This window comes from Rhipicephalus sanguineus, chromosome 8, assembly GCF_013339695.2.
Source record: "Rhipicephalus sanguineus isolate Rsan-2018 chromosome 8, BIME_Rsan_1.4, whole genome shotgun sequence".
In the NCBI taxonomy this organism is placed as follows: domain Eukaryota; kingdom Metazoa; phylum Arthropoda; class Arachnida; order Ixodida; family Ixodidae; genus Rhipicephalus; species Rhipicephalus sanguineus.
In genome coordinates, this window is record NC_051183.1 from 155996828 (window position 1) to 156024195 (window position 27368).

Here is a 27368-nt window from a genome sequence, read left to right on the forward strand (position 1 = left end):
ACATAGAATATCTCCCACGTATATACTTGCTAAATCTGGTGTATATCTGCTCCGCATTGCACTAATAAGTGCCATTTTTAAATGACACCCGATTCAAACATGAGTTGTTGCCACTGAACTACATTGCTGAAACACAGTAAATGCAAACTTCTTGCCTACATATTGTACCAAAATGGCAATTTTGGCGAGTACTCACGTCCTCAAGAAACAGCGCAGATGAAAAACGAAAACCAGAAATGGCGGAAAGACACACAGCGCTGCACACCAAACTGGAGATTCATTGGGCTTTAACTCTCGCGTTTTAACGCGGTCTTCCACGGCAGGGCTGTGTACGCGGCCGTCCATTCGAAAGAATCCTCCCGGGTTTGACGTCATTCCACTCACCACGATTTCTGTTTCAGCAACTTCTGCACGCAATGGATTGACAACTTCTTTTCTTGAGCTTTGGCACTCGTCTAGTTAATATTGTTTGCCGTTCGATATGGAAGGAATAGGCAAAACACGAACAAGTGGTCTACCTTTCAATGAGGACGCGGCTAGCTTGTAAGCTGGAAAAGATGAAAATATGGTCGGCACGGCTGTCGCTCGCAGCACCTTGCACTCTACCTTGAAGTCGTACTGCTTGAAGTGAACGAAGTGAATGTACAACTTCTTCGCAGTTACCGATCTCCACCACGGCGACAGTTCTTGGGCATCGCAGTTATGGTGAAATGTCCAATCGCATTAAGCACTCACTGATAGAGCCAACGCAAGGCCGCTAAATAAAAATTCTCTTTTTTATTTAGCGGCCGTGGCCAACGCAACAAAAAACCCGCACCTTTTCTACCTCGTAAGCAAGTGTACGGCTGCTCATTCCAGCAAAAGCGTTTGCTTGCGCTCGCCCGAGCCAACGCCCCGAGCGTTCGCTTACTAGCTGCCGCGGTTTACCGATGTGCAGCGCCCCCACGGTAGCGTCTCAAAACTCTGCATGTCACGCGTTCCCCCATTGAAAACGCACCCATTCGGCAGGCCGCACCTCGTTTTTATTTAGCGGCCGTGGCCCTACTCATCGTCTAACGAGTCCTACGACGGTTCGCAAGTGGCAGACGCTGAGGTTGCGAATGTTTTGAACGCAGGAACCTGGCAATGCAGCGGCTGAATCCGAACGCGTCTCCTCGCCGCAAGGATCGCGGCTGCACTTTTTTCTAGCGCTCCGATGCGTTCGCTGCTCTTTCTGTTGCCAACCGGCAGTTATTATTATTTTTTTACAAGTGTCTAGTGCTGACAGCATAGAGTTTCCTAAAATTAACTAGAGGGGACTCTGGCGCTGCGATCGTTCAGCTACCATGGGAATGATGGGTAGTACACAAATTTGCCTAGTCTTCGTGCTTGCGGCTTCAAACGCACTTGCGGCTTTGTTTATTGCTGTGTTTTGGCGTTCGTTTTGGATAAAAGAATAGACCGTTGTAAACTTCGTGACCACGTTTGATTTGGTGAGTCTAAAAAAGTTAAAGTGGTGAAGTAAAACTACTGACTTTTGCTGAACTTTGTTTTGCGACAAAGCGGATGCAGCCGACGCGGAGCCGAACGGAGCCGAAAGAACGAAGTTTAGACAAATTTGTGTACTACCCATCATTCCCATGCTGGCTGAAGCGTCATACGTTGCAGCTCCCATAGACACTAGCGCCAGAGTTCCCTCTAGTAAGTATTGTAGGAAACTCTATGGCTGACAGCACTGCCTGGCGCCGCCGTTGAAGAACGGTGAGACGCCGTGAGCTGGTGTATCACTGGCGTCTGAAATATGGTAGCTGCGCCTTAGTCGAAGCAGCCGTAGTGAAATATAAAGAAAAACATAAGAGTATGATAATAAATTATAACGATTCCAGTTCACTACAGACGCCGCTTAGACACCGCATTTGTACGTCCTCACCCGAAAGCGCTTTAATTTTTCTTACCTCTAATGTGTTCACCTGCAAATAAAAATCACACCATCTCCCGTTAAAGGAGACCATGAGGCGATGCGAAGCAGTGTTTCGGCATGTAGAGCCCGTGTTCTAGAGGCGGAGTGGTGAGGGGGAAAGGGGAGAGGGGAAGTGAAGAGGGGGAAAGGAGAGGGGGAAAGGAGAGGGGGAGGGAAATGGAAAGGGAAGGGGAGAGGTGATGTGGAGAGGGGGAGGGGAGAGGGAGAAAGGTGGAGGGGAGAGGGGGAGGGGGGTGGGAAGTGGAGAGGGTTTGCGCATGCGCAGTAGGGGTGGTCACGCCGCACACCACCACCACCACCAGAGGATTGAACTCTGCCATAAGATGCTTCACATCTAATAAGGACGAAAATTATCATCCCCAGCGTATGGTCCACTGTTCGATCTCACGCACTCACCGCGTGCAAGTTGCTTAAAATTAGAATGAAGTTATTCTCAATCGCGGGTACAATTACGTGTGTAAGTTGTTTCAAACTCCTGAAACAGCCGAGTACGATATTCATTGGAAGTTAGTCGAAGCGAACGGCATACACGTTCTCTGTTAAACGCGTTACACAGTTTTATTTGGGCATCCGCAGCAGCTCTGCGGACGCAGGCTGCCAGCCATTCCGAATGACAGGCTGCGTCCACATATATGTAGTGGGCGCTCAACTGAAACTGTCTATTAATGCACGGCACCGCTACAACGAAGCGGACGTGGAGAAATGCACACAAGAAACGCGCGCAAGCGCCTACAGCAGAAGGGGCGGTGCGACTAGAAAAGGTTGCACTGGCGCCACCTGGATTTTTCTTCGCCAAGAGGAACGCCTGAACCCTCCCGTTCGCGCCACTAGGAAGTTGGTTCTAGTTCACTATAACCACAGTGCGCCGCGCGTATTTCTGTCTGTGACGTCGACAATACTTGCTTTACCTCTGCAACGTCACAAGGGGCCTACGTCTACGTCATTCTAGTGGTTATGTTGATAGGAGTTCAAAGTTCAGATGAGCACTTAGGCTTACTTTAAAACCAAATTAAAATATCTTAAAGGCAACGCTCGTCACTGATAATCGGTCAGAAGTGCCCCCGCATGCAGGACTATGAAACAACACAAGCATCTCGCGTTTCAAAATTCGGTGTCAGGGGTCCTTTAAGAATGAACGCCCCATAAAGCCGATGTCATCAGATGCATTAAGAACTGCAAAATTACGCAAAACACGTTACCAAGGTCGAGGGAGAGTAGCTTGGTGACATATCTCGTGCAGTACAACCACCCTACTAATTCCCATAGGGGCAGTTCTCCCGCTACCTATAGTATTTGCATGGTCGGCATGTTTGAACGAATGGTGTTTTAATATTGTTTAAGCTTAAATGACGACATAGCGTATTTTTTTGCTTACAAAAGTAGTATTCAAGAAGGCTAAGCAGTTTTGCCACGCGTCTGGAGCGGTCGGGAATATGGAGAAAACTAAGATTTGGTTAATGGGCACGCAAACCCTCTGGATCTGCTCCTATCAATAGAAACAGTGCAGCGCTCGGGCACCTTGTGCCTTTGCATCGAATACGGAACACTGGGCCGCACTGCTCGTCAGCACTCACGCTTGTCAAGCGCGCCTCGCAAGCATGGATGGGGTGAGGAGAACTTTCTGTGTTCACCTGTGCGCAGGTATTCAATGTCTTCCTTGTCGCAAAGGTTATTTACGTGTGTCAGGTACTGAACTGCTCGTGAGATAAAGATTAGGCTGTGCATGGAGTATTCGCCACTTTCGTGTGGGGGTATCAATGGGAACCAACGCGCAGAAATAATTTGTTTTCTCTCTTCTGTATCTGCTTGGATAGTGCATTTGTTTGTACACTAACTTATGCCTCGATTTTTAGTAGGTGCGTTGCTTAAAAATGTACCGTGCTTGTAATTCGCCAAGCCATTTTAAAAATACTGTTTTATTGTTAATTTCGAGGCTCTGACTTACTAATGTTTGAAGTTTGAAAAACAGGACGTAGACGAAAACGTGCTCTATTTTCGGAAAAAGACGCAATTTCATTCCCGTTCCATTCCATGCAAAAGGCGCTTAATTCCATTCTCATTCCATTCCGGGATCGGGAAAATGTGAAATGATTCCGGAGTCATTTCAATTCTGGTGGGGCAACTCTGCAACACTGGTGGGAAGCATTAAAGCAGGGCTTAAAGTCTCCCTTCATTGGAGGGGGGTCTCTGAGAGGGCGGCGACCTATATACATACATACACACATACATACAGCCCCTCCTTAAGAATTGGAAGAGGGGCCCGGCCGCTCCGAGCTCCCCATGGCCTTAAGCCCTGCAATAAAGCACACACTCTTTGCGCTATTAGCATTGTCTGATGACGATGTTATTTTCCTATTCTGCCGCGCTATATTAGATACGTTAACGCGATTCCTTGCCCGACATGACGCCCGTATAGAGTGTTTTTGTGAAGGAGTTACAAGCACCAGCGTGACATTCTGGTGGAAGACCCGACTGGCACACAGAGGGTGCGGGTTAAAATCCCATCCGATCCTAGAAATTTGTTTGTGATTTAATTTTTTCTCATGTCACGCGTTTGCGGTCACGAACACCGGCGGCGGCGGACAACTATGGTGCCAATGTCAGCTCTTGTGATCTCCTAACAGCTTTCTCTGTAACAAACTTCAGCGCCGACAATGCCCTCTCCACTTTGGCCTGCGCGACAGGTGCTCGAAAGTCAACTTGCGTTACTATAGAAGTTAGAAATTAATATAAACATCTCTGGTTGCCACTGTTTTCGTTTTTCGCACAATTTCAACATATCTTTGCTTTGGAATTCTTGCCTGAGGTACGCGCGAATACTGTACCCTGAGATATGCATAACTGCTCACGTTGCATCAGCTCAGTTGTTCCGGATTGCGAAGTTTTCTCGTGAACCGAAAAAACGATTGAAAAAATTTCGGTTTCAGTCCGGAACGAAATAATAGATAAAGGTTCGGTTACGTTTTCGTTCCGGTCAAAAATATCGTTTTTTTTTTTTTTTCGGTTTTCGTTTTCGGTTTTCGTTCCGTTCCGACAGCCTGCAAAGCAGCCTCCCATTGCTGCGGACTTCTTAGGTGCTAAGAGGGAGCGGCAATTGTGCGGGGCAGGAGTAGAATATGTGGTTATAATTGGCGATGTACACGCCACATAAGCGGCAGGCCGGCGAGTACGTGCCGGTGTGAAGAGGGCAAGACGTGCGGGAGTAAGGAAGGTGTGGGCCCACAAGTGTAAGGAAGGTGTTGGCGCCCCAAGTGTTCGCGGTGCTGGGAGAATAATTTGTGCGGTGGGGGGAAGGTGAGGCGAGAGAGGCGGTAGTGCAATGAGATGTCGTCGTACGCGAGGAGCGCGTCACGCGTATTCATTCGCGGCGGGATTGCTCGGTCAGTCGAATCATGAGCGATGGAATTGGCCGCCTCGTTGTCAGGATGACGCGCGTGAGTGGGTACCTAGATGATATGTATGAGGCGAGAGGAAACGGTTCTAGAACGCAAGGTATCAGTGGCTGCGGGTTCCTCCCGCGAAAGCACGTACCCCAGGCTTGGAATCACGGAAAATGTATTCCGCGCAGGTTTGCGTCATGGAAAGGGCAACAGCTGACTTTTCGGCCTCGAGAGAGGTGGAAGTATAGACGGAGGCAGCAATAGTGTGTCGAAGGGAGTTGGCGTTGACTGCAAGGGCGTGAGCTGCGTAGTGGTGGTACGGGGTCGCATTCACATAAGCCACGGCGAGTTGCCGCCCCAACTTACGCCAGAGCGTGGAGGCTCGCGCTGCTCTGCGGGAGGGGTGGTGTTCAGGATGCATATTCTTAGGGAGGGTATGAACGATTAGGAGGGAGACGACGTAGGAAAGGATGGGCAGTGAGGTGAGAAGATGCCTAACAGGGGAGAGTTTAAGGGTGGAGACAAGTGCGCGACCCGGCCGGGTGCGAGAGAGCTGGAGAAGCTGGGCCGTGTGCTGGCCCTCCGTGAGCTCCATAGGGCACTTGTGGACGCCCGTCGACAATAGCCAAGCCGTTGAGGTTGATGTGGGAAGGGACAGGGCCGCCTTATACGCCTGGCGAAGTCTGTTTTCCTCGGTGCGAGAAAGGAAGAGATACGGAATAGAATAGATGAAGCGGCTTAGTACAGAGGCCTGGACGAGGCGGTGGAAATCGTGTTCGCGCGTGCCGTGGTGACGGTTGGCAATGCGCCATGAGGCGCATGGTCTGGTGTACAGTATTGCTGAGTTGATTGATGAGGGTGGTGTGCTTGCCAGTGAACTGAAGAAAGAGTCCGAGCGTGCGAAGGGTAGAGACAAGAGGAAGGGGTAGGCCATCAATGGAGACGGTGAGTCGAGAAGGTGACAGGGTAGCCACTCCCCGAGCCAGAAGGAGCAAAAGCCCCGATTTGGTCGGGGAGCAGCTCAACCCGATAACTCGGGCGTGAGCCGTCACCGCTTCCACACCCGCCTGGAGAGTGGTCACCATGTCGCCAAGATTACCGCTCGTCACCCAGAGGGGGATGTCATCGACGTAGAAAGTATCAGACAGAGGTGGGATAGTTCTTGGAGCACGTTCCAGCGGAAAGAGGGTAATGGTGAAAAGAAGAGGCGACAAGACAGCCTAGGGGAGCACCCTTGTTGCCAAGGAAGAAAGAAGGACAAGAACGTGGGCCGTATGATATTTCGGCTATGCGGTGGGCGAGGAAAGCGGTTATTTAAGCACGTACATGGGTTGCGACGTGAAGGGAGGAGAGAGCGTCCAGAATGGCGGTGTGCTGTACATTGTCGAATTTTTTGGTAAGGTCCCACGCCAGGATAGCTCCAGTGCGTTTGTGTAGGGAAGGGTGTCGGACATCCCCCGAGAGCTGGAGCATGACGTCCTCAGTGGGCAACTGCGGATGAAAGCAGAACATGGAGTCCGGATATATATCATGGTCATCCAGGTAGGTTTGCAGGCGGGCCAGGATGAAGTGCTCGAACAGCTTGCCGAGGCAGGAGGTGAGAGAGCTGGAACGGATGTGATAGAAGGAAATAGCATTGCCAGGTTTGGGGGTGAAAAAGTCACGTGCATGGGTCCAGGAGGAGGAAAGAGTACTAGCCTGCCAATGTGTATGGAGAAGGTCAGTAATGGCTTCGAGGGAGCGGGTATCCAGGTTGCGGAGTGCCATGTTAATGATGCGGTACGCGCCAGGGGACAAGGTTGTGCGGAGCGTGAATAGCGCAGCACGAACGTCACCTAGGGAAATGTCCGCATCGATGTCCGGGTTAGGGGGGTCGGTGCAGAGGTAGCGGTCCCGGAGGGCCGCCAGCAACTCCGTATCAGTGAGTGGAGAAGAGTCAAGGAGATGGGAGATATCCTTCCGCTGTGAAGCGTGTCTGCTATCTCCCATGCAGCACCAGCGTGGTATATGCCATACCTCTGGTTTGTGGCAAGGCCTACGTCCGTTAAACTGGGCGCTACATAAACGAGCGACTTAGGGAGCATCCTCAAAAAGTAACTAACAATTTCGACAAAGGAGCACATCTTGTTGCTCATATTAACTCCTGCCACAACTGTGCTCCGCGATTTCGCGAGACGTTGATTCTCGGCAGAAGTAATAATGAACATGCGTGGCTTACATTGGAAGCATATCACATCAGGAAAAGGGGAGCTAATTGTATCAGTGACACCTCTATTTCTGTGTACTCATCAGAATATGAATTTATGCGTGCGCATTTTGGTTAGACATCTGTGTTTTTACGGTTGCAACACGACGCTACGCGTGCGCATGCAAGGGTTGTGGGTGTGGCGTATCTTGTTTAAATTTCTATGTTGTTACGTATGCAATACGAAGCTACGCGTGCGCATGCAATGATTGTAGTTGTGGCCTATATATGCGATGCTGTGAGAAGAATAAAGCAGTTTTTAGTAAGCGCCAGTCCTTGTCTTTCTTGTCTTCGTGGTCCGTCTTCATTTCCGCTGAAGTTCTGTTCCTAAATGCTATGTACCAACTAGGCCCAACAAAAGTTTTACTGAAGTCTAGCAGCAGCTTGAGAAGCGACCGCGTGTCACGTAGGCCCCGGTTGCTGGCCATGCAGTCACAGGTCTGACCCCACCGTTGTAAAAGAGAGGAGCAGTGTTCATTCATGTCCAACACGAGCATGGTCAAACGGAGGCGCAGACGGCGATTTTGCTTCTGGGCCTGCCACCGGCTGTGGACGGCATGATAGGCCTGGCAGTAATGGAGTGTGGTTCTGCAGGGAGTGTGGATGCGGCAGTGTGGATGTCCGCCAAGGGGGTCTCAGTCTTGGCTGAGAGATCGGTGATAGATAGGAAAAGACGAAGTAGAAAACTAATGGGGCGGAAGCGGTCCCAGTCAACAATCTGGGTAAGAGTAGCAGAGGTGCGAGCAATGGAGGACGGAGGAAGAGTGTTGCAGAAAACGTAGTGGTCGCTACGCGACGGCCAGCGCTGGCAATAGCGCAAAGACCCGGTAAGAAGCACGACATTGTTTTTTTTTTATTCTGCGGCGTGGCCTTGGCTTGTAGCGGAGCCACAGAATAAATTTATTGCACGGGTTTAGTCAAAATGTAAAAAAATATGGGAGTTAGGTCAGGGACCTTTACATGCTTAGTTGCTTGTTTGTTTGTTGTTTTCTCATAAGCTGAAACAAGCAACCATTTCTTCTCAGCATATAGACGCTAACAGTTAAAGAAAACTTCAAAGAGAAGTCCAAATCAAGCATTGTACAAAACTGCTGCTGACAAGGAATTTTGTGAAAAAAATATAACATGCATCATAAAAAAGAATTCACATTGTGTAGCTTTATACTTCCCAAGCAGAAGACGTCAAAGTTAGTGTGGTAGTCATCACTACACATACGTTAATTGATTATCTTTATTATTATTGTTTCAGGGACTTCTCTAGCTGATAGAAGGCCGCCGGTATTGAAAGCATTTTTCTTTGTTTTCGCCGGTGGTTATTATAAGTTTACAGAAGCAGGTCGTGGGGATCTGCTGTCAAACGCTCTTTTGCAGCACGCACAATTATGATTCATCAGTCAGTATGTCAGTTGGTGATTCCGCAATCTCCTTGCTGGACAGTGGATCCTAAAAGGAGAGAACCGTTATCTCGCACTAGCGCAACGGTTGCTGCCACATTGCATACAACTGCCAATAACATTAAATGTGCGACACTTATTTACCCCCTTACCGCCTCCCCCCCACCAAAAAAAAAGAAAATGGGTGTCATTTGACCAATACATAAGCGTTCCTAAAATCTAGCATCCTGTACAATACGGTTATCAGAAAAAAAAAAACTGAATTGAAAACGCAAGTCAATCCCACCTGTAATTTACTTCTGTTTAGCACAAGAGTCAGGAATACAATAATAAAAGTGACAGTTTAGTAGCAGAAACACGACAGCAGGTGATCAGAAACAGAACTGTTACAATTACTATTTTTCAGTGACCATACTTAGCATTTCACGTGGAGCTTGAATATGCACGTACCTAATTGTTTTCCTCAAGCGGAATGTTCCACCTGACATTTCATAACCTCGGCTGCACCGAACGTAAGGCATATTGGCGTCTAGAAGTTTCCATGTTGCCTGATAGGAGATCCTCCCTGCCGCCTTGGGCGGGATGTACGCTGTAAACAGTTTCAACGCAACACATTGAATATGGCAAAAAACATCATTTGTCCTGTCTACGTACCTTTAAACATTCCGGCTTTACGTTACATCACATGTGTACTGATTCATCTTTTCTAGCCATAGTGACACGTTGCTTTCACCCTAGAACAGAAGGAGAACAAAAAAAAATTATCTAATTGCCATAGAACAAATTCTTATCGACAAAGAACTAAGAACACGAAATAACATACCAACCACACCGACCGTCTCCCCCTTTGGACTCCTACGTTGCACGATTGCTGGCCATCGTGCTATCTGAAAAATTGTTTAGCCACAGCGTATCGCTTATTGCGTAACATATCAATCTCAGATGTCCCGTTTCGATAGCGGCGCAGTTAGACGTAATCGAGCGACGCAGAGCAAATACTGCCGGTAATAATGCATCGCGTAAAAGCATGACATAATTTATTTTTCTGAAACGACCCAGCTCTTACAGTAGCGTAAGCATGAACATGAATTCAGGTAATCTGAATTTTGAATGCCGTACATTGCGATCTGTATGAGTGCAACTACGGAAGAAAGGTAACTACAGCATATATTTCTGGTAGGGTTTCAAGTTAGATGAAGGCGCAGAACTTTAAAGTCTGACGGTAGCCCGTCTGGTCGGAATGATACATTGTGAAGGTAAGAAAACCCGAGGCAGCGCGCCGACTAAAGCAAAACGCGCGCGCACACACACACACACACACACACACACACACACACACACACACACACACACACACACACACACACACACACACACACACACACATGCACGCGCACACGCACGCACGATCACACACAAGGACGCGTCGGCTCCCACACGGGAGCCTTGTCCATCAGTAATATGAAAACATGTGTGCGAGCAGTTCGCTTTAAATACGCTTGAATATATCGCGCGGGCAGCGCGCATATACTCAAGGTAGATCGTCATGACTCCTGCTGAGAATGTGCGGAGTGGTCTGTATCAAGTTCGACTCAAGACAAAGAAGCCGTGAAAGTCATTTGTCTCTGGCGCGAGCATGTGGCTTCCCCCAGTCGATTGCGTGTCCCCTGAAACGTGCTCAGCCAAAGCACTGCATTTAACAACTCAATTTTTCACGTCATCAACGTCCTTTTGCGTGAGTGCATTAAATGTTTACTTTGGTCGGCGCAGTGCCTCGGGTTTCTTACATTCAGCAACACACGCAAGGATGCTATGATTCACTTTAAAGGCACTCTTAACACCGTTTCATTGTCTTTCATGTACTTAAACCCTCACTGACGTTCATTTCGGTAGCGCAAGAAAATTAAAGACACAGGCACAAGAGAGGACACTTAGACAGGACGGGCGCTAGACATCAACTGACGTTACTGCAAAGAAACACAAAAACCCGTTGCACAGGCGCGCACGCGCTACGTCACTCTTCGAGGTTTCTTTTTTGTTGTTGTTGTTGTTAATGTGTCTTTTTTTGCGCTACCGAAATGAATGCCAGTGATCTGAAGCAACTAACCCGCACACTTTAAACTACCGCAGCTGATATTGAAGCATGGCGAAAAGTTCAATTAGCCGACACTTTGCGTATAGTCGCCACGAAATATCATCTATCTGCGACGAAGACGTGACAAACAGCCCAGACTGCCATGGACAGGAGCGGCTTACTGCGCTCTCAGAGCTCGTCTGGGCAACGCTGATCTGGGGCACTTTGTTGATGCCGCCTACAGTATTGCAAACCGTGATTGCCGCCTTCATCGAGCGTGTTGAAGGTACTAAGACGATGAGAACAAGAAAAGTTAAACTTCTTTTGTCCATCGCTTCTCACATAAACGGGTATGATAACAAATGATCTTAGTCGGATGTCTGATAATATACGCCCAAACACCCATCTCGTAAAGTCAAACGCAGAGCAAATACTGCCAGTAACAATGCATTGCATAAAAGCATGACACGATTTATTTTTCTGGCACGACCCATCTCGTGCAGTAGCGTAAACATAAGCATGAATTCAGGTAAACACGCGAATACACAAGCAAATAACGTACTGAATAGAGAATTTTGCTTACCTGTAGACCACATTTACTACGGTCTTCGGCCAACGTAACAACGGATGCAAGTCATGCAACATGCTCGATAATTGCCAGTCTCCGGCAAGCGAAGAATCAGCAATGCAGCTCGTTGCAACGACCACGCAGCGCACTGAACGTCCCCGTTGCAATTCCCCGTGCCTGATTTGCGGCGGATCGCGCACGTTAATGTGTGTCCTTGCTTATCGCATCAGCAGTTGCACGCCAATCACGTACAGAACACGATTACACCACGCACGTCACCAAAGCGCGGAGCGTAAAACCTGGTTAAATCGATGAAACAAAGAGCAGCACAAGCGCGACTTCAACAGCCGCACCAACCGCCTCGCATTCGAATGTTCTTCCCGGCATACGCCTCAAGCTGTACAACGCTTAGGACAGATGACGCCGCCCCTGGTTTGATGAAGTTGAAGCGGCGCCTGGAGGACGCCACATGTGTGACTCACCGCGAGCTCACACATCTCTCTATCTGCCATCACCGCCGAGCGGCTGTCTCATGCTATTTTCCGAACTTAGCGGCATCTTTTTCTCCTGTGTTGGCAAACTGATAAAGGTTAGGCGTGCTTGGTGCTATGTTGTGACCTGATATTTGCTGTATTTTACGGCCACTTATTTTTAACGCTGAAAATAAGCTAGACAAGACGACAAGGAAATTCGGCTTAATTGTATTGGGAGAGCTGGAAGTTTTTTTTTTTTTCTCGCGCCGCGGAATAGTTCTTCGATCTCATCGTTAGTTTAATCTTGTCGGTTGTCGCGCGCTCACAGTACTTTATCGTGTCGCCATTTGCCATGTCATGTATCCTCTTCTCCGCTATTAGCGAAGCTTCACGGGGGCAAATCAATTTTAAAAGCTAAATAGACGTAACAGCAACTTATGAAGTTGTTTATCACGAACACTTAACCAACATAAGAAGGTATGTCGTTCTTGCACTTCTTCCCATGTCTGTGCGGATTGTATGCCACCTTTTAAATTACGTGTTTACGAAGCGGGCTCACTTTATTGAACTCGTTTTAATTCGTACCCCACCATCGCTTGCCACAATATCCCGCAATGTAAAATCGCTGCTTCTGTGATTTGTTTTTCTGCTGTCAAGACCCGTTCTGTGTATACATTATCCGCTGTTCACTTGCTAAAGCCAGCCTTGAACAAGACAGACCGCGATGTGACACAATCATCAATAATCTTACACTCCATAGTGTAGGTCCCCTGACGGATGAATCAGTGTGCTTTTTATGTTTCGGTCTAAAGGTTACAATGCATATCGCGGTGCTTTAGCCTTTAAAATGGCATGCTACTGTCAATGCAACCTATATGTGAGAGAGAAATGAAGAAAACACAAAGATAAAATTGTTGTAACAGCCACGTAACTTATAAATTATAAGTAACTTGCCGTTTTATGCTGTCGTGAACGTTGCCATGATTAGAGTGTATACTGGAGACCGTCTACACCGCTTCGAAGCACTTGGTAGTGCTTTAAGAACGTGTCACGCGATCAGAACAGCGTGGCGATTATGTACAATTGAGCTGCAAATAGAATTCGAGCAATTACTTTGCTCCACAGTAATGAACAATGGGAAAGATGCTTCGTATGTTTCTGCCAGTGGCAATCTAGACTGGGGCGTCTGGCTGTCGAGGCTGGGTGCAACCCCGATCACTTGAGCGCGCGCAAACAAGGAGAACGGGAGGTGACGACAACACAAGGTGCCGTCACCTCCCTTTGTCCTTATTTGCGCGCGCTTAAGTGATCGGTGATGGTAAACCAACTAGCCCAAAAATCAGTACACCTTGGGTACAACCCATCGGCTCTTGCGGTAAAAAACGCAAGCGCGTGGTGCAGGCATTGTGCGTCACAGATACTGTTTGTAATCGTACTATTATTGAGTTCTCTCTAGAATACCAATGTACTTCCTGCTTTTATTTGCAAAAACCAAACTAAAAGCGATGACATGAACTTCATCGGCACACTGATTATATTCATTTTTAACGCGATAGCTTTGAAAAGCTCGTTTCGCAGAAATTCCGGTGTCGGCGTCCGTGTCGGTGCTGCTGTCGGCGTCCTTGGTTGTGAGCGAAAAAATCTGCGCTGTCCGTGAGCGAAAATTTGAGATAGGTGCAAAATAAATAAATAAAAAATTTTCGATTTGAGTGAGAATCGCTCCCAGGCCTTCTGCGTGGCAAGTAGGTGTTCTATCTCGGAGGCACGCCAGTATTTGAAATTTATTCCTAAGAAAAACACTATATGAATGTCATGTAGTGGGAGGGATCATCTTAACGCATGTAATATTGCGTGGCAGCATCGTAGAATCAGTACATATTAATGGCGCAGCGAGTGGGCTGTTTAATGCTGCCCACCCAAGGCAAGTGTGCAGCTGCGTAAGTGCGTCTGGCACCTTATGGGCGAGTAGTGGTTACTTCGCCAATTTGCAAAAGGAAGAATCATGGCTTAGTGGGCACTTCGCAACTGTACTTGCAGACGCCATTCTAGGATATTCTTAAAACTTTCAATCACCGACTTTACTGAACATGAAAACATAACAAGAGATAGACGTTTCGCCACCTATACGCTACCTATCGTCAGTACACAAATGACATCAAATGAGAGAATACATCGCGCTTATATCTTGCCGTAAACATCCGGCAGGGGGCCACGATTACTATTGAATGCAGTTTGATTACGGTGAATGAACCATGACTCAATAAATTTTCTAGCGCCCCATCGTTGCTCCCGCGCCAATGTCGTCGCATTATCGAGATCAAAAACGTGTCCTTTCGTCAGGCAGTGGTCAATTAATTCCGTCTTCGCACGTGTTGCATGTGTAGCCTTCGTGACGTCCCTTGCGTGTTCCTTGAGACGAGTACGGCGTCGTCGACCCGTCTCGCCGATGTAGCTGGCATCGCAGTCCATGCAGTCCACGTTATATATAACTTCACTTTGTTCGTCCGGGAGGGTGCGGTCCTTTGGTTTTGGGAACACATTTGCTAGCGTTCGCATGGGTTTAAAAACAGTTCGAACAACCAAAGGCCGTTAGGCCCTACGCACTGCTTCTGACACACCGCGAACATATGGGATGCACACAAAAGAATTTGCCTTAGTGGTCCTCCTCTCGCGAGGTCTCCGCATGCGGCGTCGCGTATCGTCGACAAACCACTGAGGGTAGTTACGTTTATTCAGGACACTATGGTCGACGCAAACCCTGAGGAAGCGTGAAGAAACAAATGTTGCCGTCGGTCGTCTTGAGAGCGCTGCATGTGGAAGGCGCAATGACATTCGTGCACAAGGTTGCCACTAAGCCGGAGGCTTATCGAAGACATATTGTCTCCAAACTACCACGTTTTTAGCGGCACTGATAGGACAGTCTGTTATCGAGGCTCCGCTCCATTCCTATGCGAGCCATTGTGCTTCGGTACAGTGGAGCAGCGAGAACGACGACGCAGCAGGTCTGACAGATGATGGCTTTCGCTTTGCCGTTCCAAGTCGCATGCGTCATTGTGTTTGTCTTCCCGGGTGTGTGCCGAGCGAGGTACACGTCCGCCGTGTGTCCGTCCGAGAGCAACATTCATCCGTGTAGATGTACCCGGACAGCCCTGGGTATTCGAGTGATGTGTTCGGCCGTTACCAACAAGCACTCCCTGAGGACAATCCTGGGCTATCTCAGCAGTTACAAGATGAACGCACTGGCGCTGAAGCACATCAACTTCGCCCTGACGCCGGACCTGTTCGACGGCCTCGAAGTGATGACGGTCATGGTCACGGAATCGCAGTTCCGCATGCACAACCCGACTACGGTGTACACCAGGCGAGTCGCGAGTCGGGTCCATGACCTGGACGTGAGGCAGTCAACGCTCGACCTGGGAAACAGCTCCTTGGCAATATTGCACGGACTCAAGCAGGTAGTGGTTACCAACAGTATCATCAAAGATTTAAGGAGGCAATGGTTCCACGGACTGGGCGGTCTCCACCATTTGGTTATTGACCGAGCCATATTAGGACACTTCGAAGAGGGAGCGCTGGCTGATCTCGACCAAGTACAAAGAATTATTCTGAAGGACAGCAGAATCAAGTGCCTGCGCAGGAGTTACTTCCCGGAGCTGGCAGCCAGGTTGGCCCACCTTGATTTCAGGTAAACAAATACGAATCTTGTTGCTGATTCCCCGCCGTTTACCTGCTTTTAGTTGATAGCTTTGAGGGGCCAAGCACCTTAGGGTCTCGGCTTGTCGGCGTGTCATGTCGTCGTCACGGTTCATCATAAACGGGTATGCGCCACAAAAGTTTTGTATATCCCACTACTTTCCACCGGTCCATACTCTGCATATTATGAGTTAAAGGTTCGTCGTTACTGCCTAAAACATAATGTTTGGCTTAGCAACAGTGTCAGAATCCCCGAAGCAATTTACCAAGGCGCTCAAGTTTCTTACCTAAAACAAGAGACACAAGCGTGCATCTCTACGGTAAAGTCATCTACTTTAAACACCACTTCTTTGGGAGATATCTGCAGAGTGACTGTGCGTTAGTGGACCGGTGCGAATAAAGCAGTAAAAGGTTAAGATTTTGCTGTGGTAAACGCCGGCTCACACTGCATGCTTCGCCCTTCCTCAGGTTTCACGTTAGTGGAGCTGAAACACCCTTCCCTACATGCCCCTTCGCCACAATTTCTAAGAGGGTAAAAGCTTATATTCGTGTTGCCTTCCATCATTTTGCAAATCGTGCAACAGCAATGCATGTTGCTTCGGATTTGTACTGTACATTTTACGAGCGCAGCTCAAATGGCGGCTAAGTGCCAGTACAGATGACTTGAACCGAAGTCACTGAATATGGGTGATCTACGAGAAGCCCTTTATTCCAGTTCTGCTTGCGTAGATCACATGCAAGCAGAGTGGGCTCACCGAAATGGGAGGATGGCATCGCTACTACGTAGTTAATTCCGCTAGAGTTCATGTTAGGATCAAAACACGCAGGAATGTCTGAAAATCTGACTACTTCTTTGACGGATAATTAATGCGTTAATAAAAGCGAATGAGGTGAACAATTAAGAACAAATGAAATACTATGAATTTGCGACAATATGTTATTAGGGCTACACATTAGACCTGAGCAGTCCTCAACGTATCTCAGTACCTCTAAGGTATTTGTCGTGGCAAAGTTTTCTGTAGCATTTCTTTTCTTACAGAGGTAATTATGAAAATTAATTACTGGACAATTACCTGGAGGTTTCCCAAATGACAACAACAAGCTTGTATGAAAGGAATACTTCTATCAATTTCCGCCGAATCACTACGTCTACTTCACTAGGTGTTTGACAAGGCAGTAAATAGCGAGGTGGTTTGCTGTTCAGCAAATCGACCGAATGCGGCATCGCAACAGCCATCGTATTCTGAAACCGAAGAGCGAACAAACAAGGAACGAGAGACATAGGCGCCTCTACCGGGGTGCAAGGGGGCTGCTAGTTCCCCAAATAAGAATAGTTAAAAAGGCAACGCCTCCCCCCCCCCCCCCCCCCCCCCCCCCCGCCGCGCGCCCGATCGACAGTGCACACTGGGAAACGAACGAGTGAGGCGACGGTTTCCGACAACACAGCGATCACATAAATATGTAATGCCTGATCCCACACGCTGTGGGAATCGATTTCACGCGAAGCAGCCGGCTAGTAGTCACTTATGCCGGATTTTTCGCTTTGAGTCAAGCCTTACCAGGTGGATTGACGTCTCTGGGTAAGCTTAGTAGTTGTGAGTACATCGCGGGCTTCCAAGGCGTGCAGTCGCCGTGCTCGTCGCCCGAAGTAACGTCGGCACTCACGTTAAAGCAATGACAGTTTTATCATGCCGAAGAGCATGCTATGGTGCGATGATGTGTATGTCATAAGTAGTTGTCGTCGGCGGATTCGAGCAATGCTTGAGTGTAGCTTTCGAAGTCAATGTTTACCACATTGCTATAAAAGCAGATAGCCAACACTGCAACCGCGATTGGCGTTGCGCAATATGATGCCTGTAAAGGGCCTCTTTCCTAACCAGTCTTAAGCACTGTCCTGGCTCTGTGGTAGAATACTTCACTGCCGTGTAGTATGACTGTGTTCGATTCCGGCACGTTCCATGATTTTCATTCTTTGCTTCCTTCGGGATTTTTCGTTCATCGTAACGCGGTCGACGCCGGCATCGGATTTTCTGCAACACGGGCTCCTTAACGATATCGCGTTATTTCCAAAGTCCATTCTCGCTGTCTGTGGATCACCTCACCTGTGGCGCATACTCGTATACCACGGGGCGTGTTATGCGGGTATGTGCCATACGTGACAGTTGGAAAGGGTTTTATGATGTACGCAACACGCAATAGAGATTCATTTCTTGATCTGTGAATCATGTTGGCCATACACCCATTTCCTACTATGCCAATTTTGGTAAATACTAAGCTAAGGACACGACCACAAAAGCGGCCAGACGTGCACTCGAAGAAACGAAAGAGTATAGGTGACTCCTTTCGGAGAGTTCTGACTTGCCACATATACGACTCCCTTTAATGTGTTACAGTGACTTTCTTGGTGGGTCAGAGTCAGCGCGCTCTAGGAGAGTACCCTGACCCTCTAGGAAGAGTGGAAGTAATCTTATCCAAAGATCGCGTTATCACTTACGAGGGAGTCAAACAACTCTTGTCAGAAACACTCCTACGGGAGTGAAATGACACACCGAAGCGTCAAGCGACTCCAGAACTATTTTGAATTACTCAAGTGACCCATTCTCTAATTTTGCGCGACTACTGTTGAAAATAGTGGAGTATTCATTTTAAGAAGTCCAATAATACTTGCCGCTGCGCACAGCGACTGCAAAAAAAAAAAGAATAGTTCAGTTTTAGCATTATTTTAATAAAACTCGTCCAAACAACACACCGTTTCCAGCAGAGTAATCTAGAAAGCGTGAAAACATGGTTCGTGATTTTCAATTAAGCCGTTGAGGTATTTCTTATATACATGCTTGTATGTGTATAGCCAACTAAAATGTGTGACAGTGATGTGCACAGTGTCATATGGTGCAAAATAAACTGCAGAAATCGACATCTCATCTTCATATTTATTCCTTATGATTACGAATAAATCAGAAAGTGTTGACGGCTGGAGGCATCAGATTTGTGACTTGCTATGTTGTCGCTCATATGAAATGCAGAACGTGATATTATGATGAAAAAACAGAATTTCAGTAAGACTTTGCAAAACCTACACGATAAGTGGTTTACACAGACATAATGAAGGCTCACAACAAAACAACAAATGCAAAAAGACATGATAAGGAACCAAGTTTTTTGTCGTTGTCGTGTCAAACACAACTTGCAAATAGCAGCTTTTGTAACATGTCACTTGGCGACAAACTTGCAGCACAAGACGATGTGAGCCTCTTTTAAACAACAAACGAAATTGGTTTAGGCTGCTTTGCGTGGGTGCCGCTCACCTATTTAACTACGTCGTGTTGTCCAACCAAAGGAAATGAAGGACGGTGTGCCTCGTTGACAGGGCGAACGCCGCTGCTGATTTTCCCAACACGAGTGGTGAGGCATCGGACCATAGCAACACCTTCGTTTCCCCGAGTGTGGCTGTCACCTGGAGTGAACAGGCGGGAGAAGCGACCCGGAATTCTGGGAATAACCAACACACACACACACACACACACACACACACACACACACACACACACACACACACACACACACACACACACACACACACACACACACACACACACACACACACACACACACACACACACACACACACACACACACACTGATTATTTGTATTTAAAACCACCTTCTGTTCAACACACCGTTACTGTACACACATCTGACATGTGCCTTTCGTTTTAAATAATTTCGCAACGAAAACAAATTTTAACATAAAAAAAGACGGGAACTTCGTTCCGCAATAGGCTGCACGAATGAAACCACTTCTTTTCTGGCAAATCGCTTCAAAGTTTGCTTTCCGAATAAGCCCGGCTTTGCGCCGGCATATTCCAACACCCAAGCGCATCCTCCGGCAGTCAGGGACACGTGGTTAGCGGTTACTGACCGCCTATATTACAAAAGTAACCCATCCTTAAATACTCAGATGCACACATGAGAGTACGAGCACCCGAACGAAACCCAGCGCGCTCGGACGCCATCTACGTCGAGATCAGACATGCCAAGTGACTACCGCGTACGCGCTGGAAACATCCTACTATATCTGCATCTTAACTACCGTCTTTAAGCCAACAAAAACCATCATATATAGCACGTCTAAGTGTTCTGTACATAGACTTTTTTTTTTCGCGTTCCCACGCGCGGAAGCATGCTGCGCACTGAATGTTGATGGGAATTTCATTATGAAGTACACTAAAGCGCATCTCAAAACGACCTCTTCCACCTTCAGCAATGCAGACACAATGTGCGATCAGCAAACAATGATCCTTGATAATTGTGCACATCGCTCATTTTATGGGAGCTTGTACAGCAACGCGCGTAACGGTGTCATCTCGTTAACTGACAGTTTTAGACATCCGCAACAGCCCCGCGGACACAGGCTGCTGTTGGAAATTGCTGGCAGCATACTTCCACAGAGCTGCTGCAGACGCCCAACTAAAGCTATATAGTTAGTACCTACGAAAGCAGTAAACTCACCACGAACAGGCGCACGTTGTCCGTTTCCACAGCTCCATGAATATTCCGCCCCACGGACGCTGGCATCACCGCGACGGAAGATGCGCATGTTCGCTCGAACAAAAAAAATCGCAGCATTTCCACGGAGTGAATGATGATGAGTGGGCGAAGCTGCGGAGGTTCATCGGTAAACCGTGAATCTTCCGTGAATTCTGCCCAGTACATCATCACCGACGTGAGATAGGGCGCGTTTATACTAAAGGTTCGATGAGTTATGACGACTTGCAGCTCACTTTAATTTTACATGTACGCTGTGAATTTTCATTGTTTAGAAAACCATTGCTTTAGAAAACATCTGGCCTCTTTCGTTAAGCAGCTGGCGTCTTTTCCTCTTGCTTTAGAAACATCTGGCGTTCTTCCGTTTTGCTTTTACAAAACATCTGGCGTCTTTCGTTGGTTTATTTCATCAATCAACAGCGTTTTGAACAAAATTGTTATTGATTAATCACGCACAGGAGAAATCTCACCAGGCACTGCCTTGGAGGTAAAGAATGGCTGCTAATGGGAATGAGAGACAGAAGAAGTCGGCTTTTAGCTACCGCTGCGAATTTTTTATTGTTCAACAACGCACAGGAAAAATCTCCCACCGGCACCACCTTGGAGGTCAAAGCGTAAGACTGGTTACGGACTACGACTACGACTGCGAGGGACGAACGGGTGCCGCCTTAAGGAGCTTCGCCCCTAAAACTACAAGACAGGCAACTGACACAACCCGCGCAACCAACGCAACGCATTCCAAAAGACCGAGCAGACTGAGAGAGGAGGCGGAGGTGCCGCGCCAGCAAGGCTGGCTGCGTCGGCGAGCGAGCCACGGGCCATGGCGCCACAACGGCGCCGAACGGCAAACGCGCGATATGTACGGCGTATACGGCGGCGCCTTCATCACGGAAGGCCACCAACACGCGCTTCACGAGAGTCTCGTGACTCCCGCAAAAGTGCTCTCTTTTTCTGCTGCTACCTTCCAAAAGGGGCCCAATGAATACCCGAAGAAAGTCACGGTGCCATGACGCTCTTCTGACTCTCTTTTTTTTCTAAGAGTGTAGGTGGCTTGATAGATAGATAGATAGATAGATAGATAGATAGATAGATAGATAGATAGATAGATAGATAGATAGATAGATAGATAGATAGATAGATAGATAGATAGATAGATAGATAGATAGATAGATAGATAGCAGGCGCTATATAACATTAGAGCACTCTGTCCTGCTTTTATTCTGCTCTTCCTGGCCTGAAATTCACATGCTCAATGGCGCAAATACGGGCGGTAACCAGTAAACGTTTTAATCTACTTGATCAACTTGAATAAGCAGATAATGGAGCCAAGGAAAGTATAGGAGACGTTAATTGTACTGTTTTCAGTGCATTGAAACAATTGTGGTGTAGATGTGAAGAAAGTAAAGCTGACGAACAGACAATATGGCGCTGGCAGGGACCGAACCCGCGACCCTCGGATTCGGTCGCTCCCACGGCAAGTTGTCTGCCTTGTACATCAGCCTCACATTGCTGGGCATACAGCGTACGAATAAGATGAAAATCGGATTTGAGTTTTGCATTGTGTCAAGTTTTGTGTCTTCTGTGTTTTCATGAGCTACGGATTATGTCGTGACAGCCGGCATTCTACATTTACAATCAGGCTTTACATTCAGGAAGTTTGTCTCCTTCATCGTCAAATGCACCGAAGGCGCACTGATGCACGCGTCTGCTGCAATCTTAATCTGGTCCGCATCTAGAATCTCTCTTTGACGCCTTCCCTTTGCTCTACTCATGACGTCTCCCTCCTCGAAATGTGATGTGCACCCGCACTTCCTGCAATGCGCAGGAAGGGGTGCCCCGTCGTTCTGAGCCATCAGCGTAGTCGCGTGCCCTTTTAATCTATCATTTAGACATCGGCCCGTTTGGCCGATGTAAGCTTTACCACAACTGAGTTGGCTTTTATATACCACTTTCGTATCACAGGGAACAAATGGCCTCTTGTGCTTCTTTTCGCACACTGATTTCTTGGTTTGTTCACCGGCCCGTGCACACAAACTGGAAAGCTTATAGGGTGCCTTGAATACGAGGTTTACGCCGCGCTTTATTCCTATCCTCTTAAGGTTGCGTGAAATGGTGTGAATGTAAGGCATGACAACATACTTGTAAGGACTCTGTCGTGGTGAAACGGAAGGTGAAACACCCTTCTTCTTAAGAAGGGAGGATGCCACGGCATCAAGCAAGGTGGAAGGGAAACCCGAAGCTAAAAGGCGTGATATCTGGTGGTCGAAGCTGTGGCTGACTTTATGAGTGCATGACTTGGTCAGCGCACTTACTGCATGCTGTCGCCATCGCAAGCCACTGCACCCCTAGTGTTATCGCCTCTATCTGCGTTAGTAGAACAGAAATAGGCCTCCTAGGCGACACAGGATTTTCTAGCTCCTAAAAAAGATAGTCCGAACTTTATGGTCTTAAGTCCCAATCAAAGTATGCAATTAGGATCTGTTTAAAGCTGCGACAGCAGCACCATAGTTTGATAGTAGGCAGGGAGACATTAGTTCCCCGAATGGATGACCGCGGGATGCACAGTCAACAAAGAAGGAAGGAAGGAGGGTGCCTTCGAGAGAACTCAAGAAGAAAGAGTGATAAACCAGACAAGCGTTTGGTTTGCGACCCTAAAAAGGGGCTAAATGAAGGGAAACTGTTAAGAGAAAAATTAGCGAGAAACGTTGACGCTGCAGACGCTAACTCGAAGCAGAAAGGAAGTGAGCAGAGCCAGAGTAAACGTTTGAATCATGGGCGCCTTTTATTGCTGTGGTATACGTTATTCGCCCCAAACGCCCGGTAACCGTGGTTCAATCCATCCTTGTATTCCGACGCCCCGACGTTCTGCTCTCACATGACAAGCTGCGTTGTAACAGCGTCGTTGGGCCATCACCTCCTGGGCATGATTTTGAACTGGTTATTGAAAAAGCTTGTAGGCCTGCCAGTATACATTCAAAGCTGCAGAAGCGTGGTACACTGGGCCAGTTGGTAATGGTTCGTGATATAAAAGCGCAAAAAGAAACGGATGTATTCTTCTCCTCTTTTGTGCTGTTACACCATGTACATTCAAAGGTTTCGCGAATCGTTTCTTCGGAATCCTGCACCTGCAATGTGGCGGAACGGTTATGAAAGGAAAGTTGGCGACCACCCGTTTAGAACGCCGGCTTTGTGGTGCTACAGACACGTGGTTGTCCATTTAGTGATTGTCGAGTGGTTGTCAGGTGGTTGTCAAGTGCCAGACCCGATATAAGGGCCATTTCATGGTTTCACCTTTCAAACAGACAGACAGACAGACAGACAGACAGACAACGAACTTTATTGGATCCTGAGGAGTTACTGACAGGACCTCCTAACGGGAGGCCGTTGTAACCGCTGGCCGCGCCCACGTAGAGGACAGAACGCCGTGACGCTCCGCGCTTTCCTGGGCCCTCTGGATAGCCTGGGCTTTCTTTCAGAGTTCCGTGCTTCTGATGGCCTCCTCCCATTCGGCTTCGCTGGAGAGCAGGGTTTTAGGCAGCGTGGGACATCGCCAGAGCATGTGAGCCATGGAGCAAAAGGTTTCACTGCAGTCGGGGCAACCAGAGTCAATGTCCGAGTACATCTTACTGAGAATGCCCCGCGACGGGAAAGACCCCGTCTGCAACATTCTCAGAGTAGCTGACTGAGCTCTGCTGAGCTTCGGGCGAGGAAGAGGATAGACTCTCCTGCCAAGTTGGTAACGCTTAGTGACCTCATTAAATGTCAGAAGTGGGTCATTCTGCTGAGTCCCTTCCTGCCCCTCCGCAGCCTCCAGACCGTCGCGGCACGTGAGTTCTCACGCGCGATCGTGGGCCAGCTCGTTGAGGTTTGGGAAGCCCTCGAGAACGTTCTTCCCCATGTGTGCAGGGAACCAAGTGATAAAATGAGAGCCGGGACAAGTCCTCTTCTCTAGAATGGAGGCCGCCTCTCGAGCGAGGTTGCCCGATTCGAAAGCTCTAATTGCCTCCGCGGTTTCTTTTTTATCACCACGCTTCCATTGAACAATTCACTGCAAACAAACCTCAACACCTACAGTATGTCGCTGCACACATTGTTTTGTGAAAAGGCTTTTCCTGCGACACGTGGAGTCCCCAATATCGGCGAAGCGTGGGCGGCTAGATGTTTGTCTGTATTAGTACAGCAGCGCAAGCCGCGGACTAAGCTATCGACGTCGCGATAATCTTTTCCCAAAACGCTCTCATCAAATAAAGGGAGGCAGCTATTGAGTACACAGCGCCAGCACCTTCGAGGGTCACTCGAAGGATCTCATTGTGCGGCCGCCACTTTTGCATCCGGTCGCCACAAGGGCGTGATGAAGAGGCACAGCTGCCCCGCCGCTTCGCACAAACACGCAGCATTTTAATCGCCCCTGAGAGCGGTGCTCAGAGAGACGCTCATGTACGACCGATATTGGTCTGGCCCGTGTGCGTCCCATTATTGTTTACCGATATATTGAAATGCAAGCAAATCTGAGTGCGCACTGGGAACCATTTGTCTGGTTTAATAGGTGCATTGGTTTATCGGCCTATGCTAACTACCAAAAAATGTTCTGTGGGTTATTAATTTACTGTGGGGCTGCAATGCCTGTAAATATAAGAAATACAGGAGCCCTTCGTCAATCGCTTTTCTCTCTTTCTTTCTCTCTTTCTTTCTTTCTTACTTTCTTTCTTTCTTTCTTTCTTTCTTTCTTTCCTTCTTTCTTTCTTTCCTTCTTTCTTTCTTTCTTTCTTTCTTTCCTTCTTTCTTTCTTTCTTTCTTTCCTTCTTTCTTCCTTTCTTTCTTTCTTTTGGCGTCTTTCGTGTTCTTTCCAGTGTCCGTTAGTCTGTAGAACGGCCCAGCAAAAGGACCATCACGCGATCATGGAATCGCGGTTTAGGCATTCAATTTTCTCGAAGTCGAAAGTTTTCTTAAATGTGCATTTCCTGATATCGACATTAAGCGTTGTCCAGCAGATCGCCTCTTGTTCGCAAGCACGAAATATTGCACCGAAGCGTCCACAGCAAGTGCACCGCTTCTCTTGAGTCCCGGCTATTGGTAATTGTCCAGTATATGGGACAACTCGTTGTCGTCTGCTCCAACTCCAGCACCCACTATTTGACGTTGAAAACTATTTTTGTAGTTTTTTCAACGTCTACTAGCGCCGACTGTCAAGTGTGGGCAAAATCAATGCAGCGGCACACCTGGAATACTAGTCCAAAATGGCAGCGGTCAGCAGTGGCGTGTTCTACGGCCGCACTCGTCAAACTACGTAATTTGACTTGCATTTCTGAAGTTTGTTTCCTTGCTTATCATTCTTAAGTCCACAAGTGTTGAAGATTGGGCGAGTTGGTTCGTCGTACTTGAACTGGTATAGCGCATTACGGGGAAGAAGAAACGGCCGAGCAGACCGACACTCTGTCCTCTAGCGCTCTGTCCTCTTGTGTCGGTCTGCTCGGCCGTTTCTTCTTTCCAGTAATGCGCTATACCAGTTCAAGCATTCTTAAGTACCTTATCATTTTTAAGGTACCTTTTAAGTACGTTAGTTTCGCCGTGTTATTTGGTCCTGATCTCCAATATATTGACATTGCACCACATGCAAGCCCCAACTTTTACTAAGCTAAGCTTTAACACTGTTTGCCTACGTGGTCTATTCGAGCTATACTGAACTTTCTGAAAAATTCGTGCGCCTAACTTTAACCTGGGAATCAGGAGGATATATATATATATATATATATATATATATATATATATATATATATATATATATATATATAGATATATATATATAGATATATATATATATAGATATATATAGATATATAGATATATATATATAGATATATATATATAGGATATATATATATATATATATATATATATATATATATATATATATATATATATATATATATATATTATATATATATATACATAGTAGTGGGAAAAGAATCACGCGGACCCCGATAGAATAAGGAATGAAGAAGAAACTACGACTTTCGTTGGTTTGGCACTGTATATTTTCACTAACGTTTCGTCTGGTGGACCAGACTTTGTCAAAGTAACAAGTACATCGCGGTGGGTTCCTTATAAACACGCTTAAAGTAGATAGATAGTTTCAAAGAACTTATCGATAGCAGAATGACAACATAAGATAGCGGTCACGCGCAGTCGACATGGATTCATGCGCGCACATTTGGGACTCGTGGCAGCGAAGTCAGGTTACACAGGGTAACATAGATTGCACACGCAGTTGATATGGCATTGCACACTAGTGATATGACAGAATTGTTGGATTGCACGTCACATGGAGGAAAAGGCGGGGGGGGGGGGGGGGGAATGACATCAGATCTGCGCTTTACCTATTTTTTTCGCAGGAACGTAATCACATGCTAGCATTAAACTGCGAACAGTCTGAAACTGTGAACAGCTGTGCACCCTGCAACAAAGCACGTTGCAAGGTGTGCATACATATGCAAACGACACAGAAAGCCAATAGCACGTTTTCAGACTTCTCCCTTAACATTCGAGGTTCATTTAATTGCGATAGTTCTAACGTTATATACATGCTTGAGTGTACCGTCTGCAAAAAACAGTACATTGGCCAAACGGAAACTTCATTTAGAATACGCTTTAACAACCATAGATCGCATTCCAATAAGCTTCCTAGCCTACCATTATCAAAACACATTCGTTTACCTGGGCATTCTTTTGAAAATATTCGAGCCACTATACTTGAGTCAGGCTTCGTTCTCATCATGATCGTGAAGCCCGCGAGTCTACCTAATCTATAAGTTTAACACCGTCTCATCGGTATCAACGAAAGCATAGGCACACTTACAAGCGTTCCCACTAAGCACTGTTAATCATAACCTGGTCTTCAACGGGATAGGCAGCTCTGTTCTAATATCGCTCGTGTTTCTTCTACGGTTACGTTGGTAATCACCAACAATTTTTCAGCTTTCGTACCAGACTACGTGCATACGTACTGAGTTGTGGCATCATGTACGGTGCTGTGCTA

The 27368-nt window shown here is 47.4% G+C and overlaps 1 protein-coding gene across 2 annotated transcripts in view; it reads left to right on the top strand.

Moving 5' to 3' along the window:
• The window catches only part of LOC119403616 (leucine-rich repeat and fibronectin type-III domain-containing protein 4), a 102019-nt gene that overhangs the window by 11232 nt on the left and 63419 nt on the right, over positions 1 to 27368 (top strand). The window contains exon 1 of one of the 2 annotated variants that reach the window (XM_049418635.1): positions 15092 to 15779. The exons of the other annotated variant lie outside the window; for it this stretch is intronic. Within the exon in view, the coding sequence (XP_049274592.1) occupies positions 15106 to 15779 (674 nt within the window). The 5' untranslated portion in view covers positions 15092 to 15105. Of the gene's footprint in view, positions 1 to 15091; positions 15780 to 27368 lie in introns of those variants that run through there. 2 annotated transcript variants of the gene reach the window in all.